Below are 10,504 nucleotides of genomic sequence, written 5' to 3'. Positions count from 1 at the left end.
TAACATGTGTTAGTGATTTGTCTTATCTAGTGACGTTTATAGGGATCTTATTATATCACTTAGTTAATTACTTGGGTTGGGTGAATTGAGCATTTAACCGGACCAAGGGAATGAACTAAGTTAAACCATTAGTTGATATATGAGTGGATCATGTACAACACACCATTGACTTGATCATTCTTCAAGTCTTCAAACTAGTTGAATTAATTGATTACAAACAGGAGGTCTTAGATGACAAGAACATCACTTGCGTCGTGTAATCCCGTTTGAGTGTTTGCGCAAGACTACTCTTAGTGAACCAATTAATTAGTTCTCGTGCATAACCAATCAATCCGATCTTAATCCTAAATGACATTCAACATTAAGGGTTAAAAGTCTAGATGAGCATATTTCCTTAATTTGATATCAAAACTATCTTTTTACTTTCATAAACTTAAAATACCAAAAATATTGTCTTTTAATCTTATTCATCATTTGATTCGCCTATCGTAAAAGGGCAAACCAAAATATCTTGTAATTGTAATTTTATTAGTTAATCACAATTTAGTTTATAATCCTAATTTGACTTAGATATTGTCTTTGGAACGATACACGAATTTTACCATTTACTATACTACTACACGATCGGGTACACTGCCCGTTAGTGTGTAGCAATCTTTAATCGGTATTTTTCCATACTATTTCATACAATAATTCATATACCACGTTCTGCACATCACATGGCGTCTCACACTTTTTTTTTATCTACTTATTGGCCAGAGGTCCATTCGAAAACAATATCTTTATCCATAGAACATTGAGTGAGAGGACTTTCTCTACTCTTGGGGTGTTTCAATCTGGGTAGAGAAATGACTTATCTATACTCTAGGATAAAAGAAGGATTGTCTACATCTAACCTGCCTCATACTCCATTTTTGTGGGATTGAGTTTTGTTGTTGTATCATACACACTTCTTTCAGTTTAACAAAGCTACTACATATATTTAATCTTGTAGATTGGTACATCACTTCGATTGAAGCAAGAAAATCTCACATCTACAATAGTTATAACAAAAATAAAACTTGTGTATTAGTAATTTAGTATTAAGAGACATACGACGAGTAATGTATATTAAAGACACTACTTAGTTTCTTTGATTCAGTATAATACTTAGGCAGCAAACATGGAAATCGGAAAGCGTAGCACCAGATGTACAAAATGGGCAAGCAACATGTTCAAGGATTGTGAATAAACATTAGAAATAGCTATAGTTGCAACATTATCCTGCCATCAAACCAAAAAAAAGTAATATAGAAAAAAATTTTCATAACAAAAATATCTCAAAACCTAATGTTATCATTCATAAAAAAAACCGAGAAATTAAAAAAACCGATAAAAGAAAATTGAAGAAATGCTAGAGAGATAAATTTGAAAAATTATTGATTTTTAATAATAAAAAACATGTTTATATTTATGTCAGATAAAAATTTCCGATGTAAGATTTATAGGTTAAGTGTCGTATTTTTTAAAGCAAAATTTAATTAAATTAAAAAGAAACCTCGCAAAGGAAATTTGGGGTAAAGTGTTTCGGTGGCTAGGAATCGACAACAACCCCTCGTGGACCTTAAAGGATATCCTTCAAGGTAGTATGCTCACTAATGCAGGTACAAAGTCGAGTATTCGCCAAGCTTGCATTTAGGATTTGGCGCAACCGTAACCATAGATTATTTCGTAACTCGATTTCAATGGTACCAATGACCTTCCATGATATCCAAATAAGGAGCTTCGTATAAATATCGAACCGGGCAAAGAACCTTAAGCTTGAATGGTTGCAATGGCTATCGAACCCAAACTACTTCGACGATAAAGGATAATCAATGATAATTTTCCTCCTCGAGCTGTAGATACATAAATTCTAGTGTATTACGTTTTTGTTTGTTTCGTTTTCGTTCATGTACTCTTCAATAGGCTTTGGTCACACCCAGCTTAGGTATGGCCTCCATGTAATTTACTATTTAATATATATACAAGTTGCTTTTCAAGAAAAAAAGAAACTTGATTGCATTACATTAAAGTTTGTCAAGTCACCTCACTCACCTTGCTTTATGAAATCAACTCCAACTCTACCTTGCTTAATAAAAACAATTTTGTTAATTTAAGACCACACATAACGCGGCGGCGTAGAGGCCAATGCCACCACAAACGCCACCACAAACGCCGAAAATGGGCGGCGGTGAGCGTTTGTCACCGAATCACGCAGAAGCAAGGGGGTGGGATGGACAGGTGTCACGAGGTGGTTGGTTGGAGAAACATAGCCGTTGGGCTATCCGTTGGAGGAGCGTGCCGGTTTTTTTTTAAAATAATAATAATTTACCCAATTTATTTTACTCTATATATATCACATCTTTCTCAAAATAATACATACAACACCACCAAATACTTCTCATTTCTTCATCAATCTTCATTTTTTTAAACCAAATGGCAAATACCAACAATAACTCAAACTCAAATGTTAACGAAAATGAAAATGATAACTCCGGTTTACCGAATTCGTTTACCAATTTACTCTACTCAGGATCTTCTTCCATCCCGAACACTTACGGTTCATCTTACCCGAACACCTTTGGTGCCTCTTCATCCAACCCGAATGCTTCACCGTATCCTAACTTTAATAATTTCTATCCGAATCAACGATTGAGTCTTGAGCAACAACAACACCTTATTCAACAACAATAATTACAAATTCAACAAGCTAACTTATAACAAATGTTGCTTCAACAAGCTCGTCAACCAAATATATTCACTTCGGGTCACCAACAAACGCAACCGACCTCCCAACCACAATCACAATCGCAACCGACATCCCAAGCACCCGACACGCCTTCTCGAAAGAAACGAAGCCGTAAGAAAAAAATTGGTTGTATGATATTTTTATTATTTACGTATTTCGTATATGTATATGCTTAATATTATATGTAGAATGTATATTTTAATTAATTTGTGTATATGTAGAATGTATATTTTAATTAATTTATGTATATGCATATTTTCGTGTATATATAAATATAGAATGTATATTTTAATTAATTTTTTGTATATGTATTTGTGTAGGTGTGTCGAAAAAAGAAATATACAAGAAAAAGATGTGGGATGCCGAAGAGGAAGCGTGGCTAGCAACATGTTGGATTGACGCGTCCGAAAATTCGAGAAAATGAAACTCTCAAAAGCTTTCGACTTTTTGGGATTCGGTTTGTGAAAAGTTTAATGGCAATAACCGTGGGTGGTTAAGGGGTGATGATCAAATATCATCGAAATGGCGTCATTTAAGTAGAAGTTGTAAGGAGTTTAATGGTGTGTTCGATGAAACGCAACGTAATTGGGGTAGTGGAAGGAATGATCGAGACTTGATGAAAAGTGCGTTGCTTAATTATAAACGAAAATATTTGAAAGATTTTCGTATGGTTGAAGCTTGGTATGTTTTGAAAAAACATCCAAAATGGTACGCACCACCACCGGTCGGGGGAGAAGATGTTGATGATAATGATGACGATGATAATGATGATGACGAAGAAGAAGGTTTTGATGATAGTTTTGGTGTTGATCTTTCTTCCGACCAACGCCCGATCGAAAAAGAGTTGTTTGGACCCGACCCTTTGAAAAGACCAAAAGGTAGAGACAAAGCGAAAAAGGCCGCAAGAAGATCGATATCGTCCGACGCGGGAACGGCATCTCGTTCTAGTAACTCTTCAAAGTCGTCAAAATATTCGGAACAAATGGTTGAAGAAAAAAAGAGTTCTCTTGCGGCGTTTAAAAAGGCAGCTTACCTACAACAAGCCGCGCATGGGATCGAGATTCTTAAAACGGGCACCGAGGGGCTAAAAAAGAAAGACAAAAAAGGGTTCAAAAGCTCCAAGAATGAGTTCGTAAGCAATTTAAGGATATCATTCAAATTTCGTCGTCTGAAGGTGAAGACGAAGACGAAGATGAAGATTAAGTTATTTTTGTGTGTTTAATTTTTATGTGTTTGTGTGTTTAATCTAGTATTATTATTTTTTAAGCTATGTAACGTTTTTTTTTCTCAATGTATCGTTTTTTTTTATTCATGTAACTTTTTTTTTTATGTACTGTTTTATTTTATCTTATTTAATAAATAAAAACTAATTAAAATAACTAAAAAAGAAATAAAAATTAAATGTCACGTCACTGTCATCCTATGACAAAAGTCCCCCATAACAGCTCCCCCTAAAATGGCATGGTCCAGTCACTGGCATGCCCAAAAAAGTACACCTCTTTCACTCCACGTAGGCGTCACCATTATATGTGGTCTAATTGTATTTATTAATTTAATTTACGTAATACACTTAGTATCTATATTTATATATTTTCATCAAATGGATTAATTGTTTTGACATGATCGACACCACAAAAACCTAACCAATTGATTCTTTTGACATGACCGACACGAAACAAACCTAATTAACCAAACCAATAATGTATGGTACGATCTTCCATCTTATTTTCTATTGCAAACTGAGTCTTGGGACGGTCCAGTTTGGTGCGATTGTACCACGTCAAGTCCTGTCAGTAGCTAACTCCTTTTATTTATTCATCCATATAGATATAGATATATACATATATTACATATAAATATTATAATATCTGGTGATAAACACAAAATTAGTTGAAAGTGAAATTTTGTTATAATAATCTAAAAATGATGCTTCAGTTGAGATGGTTGGTTCTGAGTCGTGATATTTGTGAGCAAAGGGTACACGCCATTGTGGATGATGCGGGTAGAGTGTGAGTGTTTTTTTTTTTTTTTTTTTATTATATTATATTATTTATGTATGAAATATGAATATGAATTGTGATAATAATAACTGATAATAAAGTGTGGTGGCGCATCAATTCCAATTACGTACTTGCATCTCATCTTTTCCTATCAAATCACCACTCACACTTTTTTTATTTCCATCCATATTGTTAATTTTTACTATAATTATCATATTATCATTATTATATTATTATTACTCCGTATATCCAACTGCTAATTGATAAATTGTTTCTCATTGAATCCAGAAATAAGAAGAATATGTGGCTGTTTGGAAGACCAGGACCATCTGGATTCTCACAATATTCAACCGCTGAACAGGTTACCAATGGAATTGATGCATCTGGTCTCACCGCCATTGTTACAGGTACCTCTACCTTCATTTCTCAAATTCAAATTAAAATTAAATTCAAATTAACATGATTTGTGTTGTACGGCTTATAGGATACCTGACGTTCCTAGATAATCTACCTAGCTATCTATGTGAAAATGAATTTTTAATTCGTTCGTTTATATGCAGTAATGCAAGTACTAAATTAATTAATTAAATCAGTCAATATTCTATTTTCGTTCTTTCTGAAACTATATATCTTGTTGTTTTTTCAATTAAATGCTACTCCGTACTCCATATGATCTTAACTGTGTAGATAAACAATACGTAACAACTTTCGAATGATTTGTACGCCAGTTTTTTTTTTTTTGGCAAAATAATGATTACTATTAAAATAAAAGGATCTTCATCGAAAGATGAAAGAACCCCAAACCGATACAAGCAAAAGACCAACATCGAACAAGGGTGGGACTCGAGAAAAGAAAACCAAACTAGACCGGCCTAAGAAAACGCTAACTTGAACCGAGCCCAATGAAACCTACTACCAAAATACCAAAGCAACAAGCTACATCACATGATCTAACAACATACAAATACTACAAAAGGAGCCCAACGAAACCTACTAACATATAACATAGGAGTATTTATTCACTCGTGTAAATGAGCTGAGCTGCCGCGTGCTACTCGAATATGACTCATTAAAAGTTCGATTGGAGCCGAGTTTAAACAAGTTTGAGCCCGAGAACATATTTTGAAGATCGTTTGGTAAACGACTTCGATTTTCTTATATCATGCTCGGACAAGCCCGCATACCTTTAAATTATATTCGTTATTTATTTTTAATTAATTAATAATATATAGTAGATAATTATATAATAAATTAATAATAATATATACTCCGTAGTAGATAATTATATAATTATAACTATTATATTATATAAAGTAGCGGATCTAGGAAGCGTAGTCATAGGATAGGTGTCACTAGTTAGAAGCTCAAAAAAATTTACACTATCCAATGTTGTCACTCAAAAAAATTCACACTATCCAATGATATCACTAGTTAAAAGTCCAAAAAATTTTCCACTGTATCGCGTATTTCACTGGTAGCTCGTGCTACCAGTGCTTACTTAATAGATCTGCCCTTGATTATACATACAAACGAACCTAACTTGAGCCGAGCTTGAGCTTGTATATTATAAAACAAGCCGAACTTGAGATTGGTGTATTTAGCTCGAAGCGAGCCGAGCTCGAGCTTGATGTATTATGTTCAAAGCGAGCTGAGATCGAATGTGAACTCCTTTGAATTTTAGTCGAGCTCGAGCTCGAGCTCGGGCTCAACTCGGCTCATTTAGACCCTAAGGGTAAATAAAGCACTTCAAGGATCTGTCCCACCGGCTTCAATTCATGAGGGTTTGCTGTTCAAAAACAATCTAATACTATAATGAAGTACACCTATTCAACTACACTTTAATTAAAAGAAAAATGTTCAAGGAGAAAACACTCTAGTTGGCTTTTTTAAATATAAAAATAGTGATGTGGTCCATGAAAATCAGAGAATGGAACATATATACTTGAACAAGACATATTGTAGAACTTAAATTATGTTCCTTTACTTACATATATTATCTGCAGGAGGATCAAGCGGCATTGGTCGTGAAACAGCGCGAGTACTTGCCCTGCGTGGGGCCCATGTCGTTATGGGTGTCAGAAATTTGGCTGCTGGCAAACAGGTTCAAGAAGAAATAGTGAAAGAAATTCCAACAGCCAAAGTTGATGCAATGGAGTTAGATCTCAATTCCATGGCATCCGTTAGGAAATTCGCGTCCGACTTCAATTCAACTGGTCAATCATTAAACTTGTTAATGTAAGATTTCATAACTGAAGCCAAATCAATCAGTATTTTTAAGTACTGAAATGTATTTCTCTCCATTTTTTTTCGTTTGTGTACAACAAACACACACACACACACACCCTTTTTGTCCACGACGGGACTCGAACTCACAAACTACTCCCTTCGTCCCAAAATTATTGTCCCAGTTTTTTCGATGCTTTCTTATGCAACTTTGACTTTCAATATCCTTTTTTATGTTATATAATATTTGATGAAAATTATAACAATGAAAACTCGTTTAAAATTATATCAACTTTGACATTATGTCAACCTGTACCTTTTTTTTTTTTTTTTAATGTATGCACTATGTATTTGCGCTTTAATCCAGCTTCTAATACTTGTCGAAACTCTACTGAATATTTGTATGTTGGGTTGTGTTAAGAAACAATGCAGGTATAATGATGACTCCATTCTTGCTTTCTAAAGATAACATAGAACTACAGTTTGCCACCAACCATTTAGGTATTTTAAATGCGTTTTTTTATTGCTCGAATAATCCTAACGCTTTGTTCGCGCACTAAAGTTGAAGTGTTATGTTCCGCTTTGCTACAGGTCACTTTCTTCTTACCCATCTGTTGCTCGATAATATGAAGAAAACAGCAAGTAAAAGTAAGAAAGAGGGAAGAATTGTGAATTTATCATCAGAGGCCCATAGGATTACTTATCCTGAAGGAATTCGTTTCGATAAAATTAATGTTGAAAAAGAGTAAGTTTTCTATAAAGAATTTCACTCTACTATTGAATCGTCTCGATAGGATTTCATTGCACTAGTGAGTAGATATTAAAAGCTATATAAGTATCTCATGTATATATAGGTATATGTACAACCTTTAAGTGTTGGCGAAAAGTCAACACTTTGTAATGCATTTAACTCAATAAATATTCACGTATCGCTAGCCAGAAAACTGGACGAATAGGCAAAGAGTGTACAGATCTTGAGCTACATTATATAACCAAATGAATAGTTTTATAGTATAATGGTTAAAATTTGTTTTAATTAACTATTAATAAGAAATTAAGAACCATGCAAGTACCTTCTTTTTGTTGCATATGATATTTTAGAGAGGTAGAGGCATTTTAACAATACCCAAATTTACTGTAACTTGATTACGTTATGGTGTACAGGTACAGTAAATATCAAGCGTATGGTCAATCAAAGCTAGCGAACATTCTTCATGCTAATGAGCTCACCAGACATTTTAAGGTATAAATTTCACTTTTTTTTTTAATTTAGTTTTCTGATGAAACCAATTTTGTACATTTTTGACTATCGAACTTGCACAAACTGGCTTTTAAATTTAAAGGGGATAAGGATTCCTTAAACGTTAAAGCCAATAACAGATTAGATAATCAAATTGAGCTGCAGAGTGAATGCTACAAAAACTAATAAAAATATGTCTTTAGTTATGGATCCATATCTTAATTTGGAAGATACATTAACAGTTTGACCTTAAAAATCAAAGTTTACTTAAAGCTTCGTACGCTTAAATTATGGTTTTTGGTGATTAAACAGGAGGAGGGAGTTGAAATAACTGCAAATTCTCTTCATCCAGGAGTAATTCAAACAAATTTGTTCCGCCACATTTTTACTCCTCCCACCTTTGCTGAAGGTAATATTTCTTGATTTTTCCCACAATTAGTCACTAAATAAAGTAAAGTAAACAAATAAAAGAGAGAGAGAAGGATAATAAAAGATTATACTGTTTTACAATTATTGTTTGTATTATATTTGTATGCAGGCTTTGTTAAGAAACTCAGCAGTTGTTTCATGAAAAATGTTGAACAGGTTAGTAAATTAGTCAACTTATGCATGCACAATAGTTTTCTATAACTTGGTGAATAGGGGTCTTGGGTTCGACTCCTAAAATTAACACAAGTAAATGATTTATTTCGGTGTGTTATATAGGGGGCCGCAACGACATGCTATGTAGCACTGCACCCACAAGTGAAAGGGGTAAGTGGTGCATATTTTTCAGATAGCAACTTAGCGAAAACAACAGAGCAGGCTAAAGACATGGATTTGGCTAAGCGATTATGGGATTTTAGCATGAATTTAATTAAGTAAACATCAACATTCACACCATGTAGAGATCATGGTTTATTTCTGTGAAAGTCATAAAGTGTAAGTGAGTGTTTCCATTGAGATATATTGGATTTTTTTTCATTTGCTTACATGCAAAAGTGTAGCTATTTATACCGAGTTTAGTTGGATCGATCCCTATAGTTTTTACTACCTTTTCTAGAACTTTTATTTTCCACATCATTACCCTTTTCACTAACTCATAACTAAAACATGAAATTCAATAACTCTTGATCAAATTTGATACTATGAATGTTAATCTATCGATAGGATCCTTGGTTATAACATCAATTAATAAACACTAATTTTAAAAATTGTTAACATCAATCATCATCAATCATCAATATTACTTATAACAACAACAAAACCCAATACCACATGAGTGGTGTATGGGGGAGTATACATTTCTTTTCACATTTTTTTAAAGAACGTTGTTTTACAACATAAATAATTATTCTGTGTAAAAATACGCAAATGAATAGCTACCTTACCGGTGTCACGTACTCTTTATCTGTGAGTTGTCCTGAATTTGACTATATTCCACTCCCTTTATTTTAAAGAGAACTCGCCCTTCTTTATTTTTTGGTGAAAATTTTTATCATAAACAACTGGATCAACAAATAAAGCTTGAAAAATGTAACGATCAATTAATCAACAGAAAGCAATATTTCTTTTGTAAACATTCGGGTTTCTCTAGCATTTCTTAGATGTCAACATTGACACTTATCTAAGGAATTATAGAAAGTTTTTGTTATTCAACTATCAAATTTTGTTTTATTATTAACAAGTAAAATGACCTGTGAAATTACGGATTTGTTTAAACAAAACAATTTAATAATATGTTATAAGTATTAAGTGAATAAAAAAAGGTAAATACCAAAGTCATTTAGTTTAATGAACCGTGGAATCAAGGATTCCGACTAAGAAACTTATCATTATTTTTACAAACATATTGATATACTTAATTTGATCTGAATAAATGAACTATATTTATTCTCCTACCACCATGTTCCAATTTTTATCACAATTATTATTTTCCTTCTTATTAAAGCATATATTACAACCTTTTATTGAGATATTTATTTCGCATACATATGTAACTTAATTAATCCAGTAAAGAAAACTCATATTTGAATAATAATAATCAAATAATTATAGTTATAATTATAATAATAAAGTCTTCTTTAAAATGAATATTTACATTTATAATAATAATTATTAGTAATAACAAATGCATCTTGAAATTTTTTCAAAGATTAAAATACAATTATTAAAACCATCACTAGATAGCCCAGTGGTTGGAGCCTTGAGTTCGTTGCAAGAGGTCTCAGGTTCGAATCCCGTCTGGGACGAATATTTAGTGGTGGCCAGGGAAGGGTTGGAAACAGTCAG

At 33.0% G+C, this 10,504-nt stretch overlaps 1 protein-coding gene across 3 annotated transcripts; it reads left to right on the top strand.

Moving 5' to 3' along the window:
• The first annotated feature begins 4,444 nt into the window (after positions 1-4,444).
• On the top strand, positions 4,445-9,265 carry LOC139839902 (short-chain dehydrogenase TIC 32, chloroplastic-like). 3 transcript variants are annotated; one of them, XM_071830107.1, is made up of 9 exons: positions 4,445-4,559; positions 5,059-5,177; positions 6,774-7,005; positions 7,415-7,494; positions 7,585-7,738; positions 8,158-8,236; positions 8,546-8,642; positions 8,772-8,818; positions 8,939-9,265. In XM_071830107.1, the coding sequence occupies exons 1-9, from the start codon at positions 4,471-4,473 to the stop codon at positions 9,095-9,097; spliced, it is 1,056 nt and encodes a 351-aa protein (XP_071686208.1). In that variant the 5' UTR covers positions 4,445-4,470; the 3' UTR covers positions 9,098-9,265. The 3 variants fall into 3 exon arrangements, with proteins under 3 accessions (XP_071686208.1, XP_071686209.1, XP_071686210.1); XM_071830108.1 differs by lacking the exon at positions 4,445-4,559 and adding an exon at positions 4,624-4,779; XM_071830109.1 differs by lacking the exon at positions 4,445-4,559 and adding an exon at positions 4,820-4,897.
• The last annotated feature ends 1,239 nt before the right edge of the window (positions 9,266-10,504 follow it).

The sequence above is a fragment of the Rutidosis leptorrhynchoides genome, chromosome 4 (genome assembly GCF_046630445.1).
Source record: "Rutidosis leptorrhynchoides isolate AG116_Rl617_1_P2 chromosome 4, CSIRO_AGI_Rlap_v1, whole genome shotgun sequence".
Lineage (NCBI taxonomy): Eukaryota > Viridiplantae > Streptophyta > Magnoliopsida > Asterales > Asteraceae > Rutidosis > Rutidosis leptorrhynchoides.
This window is presented reverse-complemented; position numbering and strand designations above follow the sequence as displayed.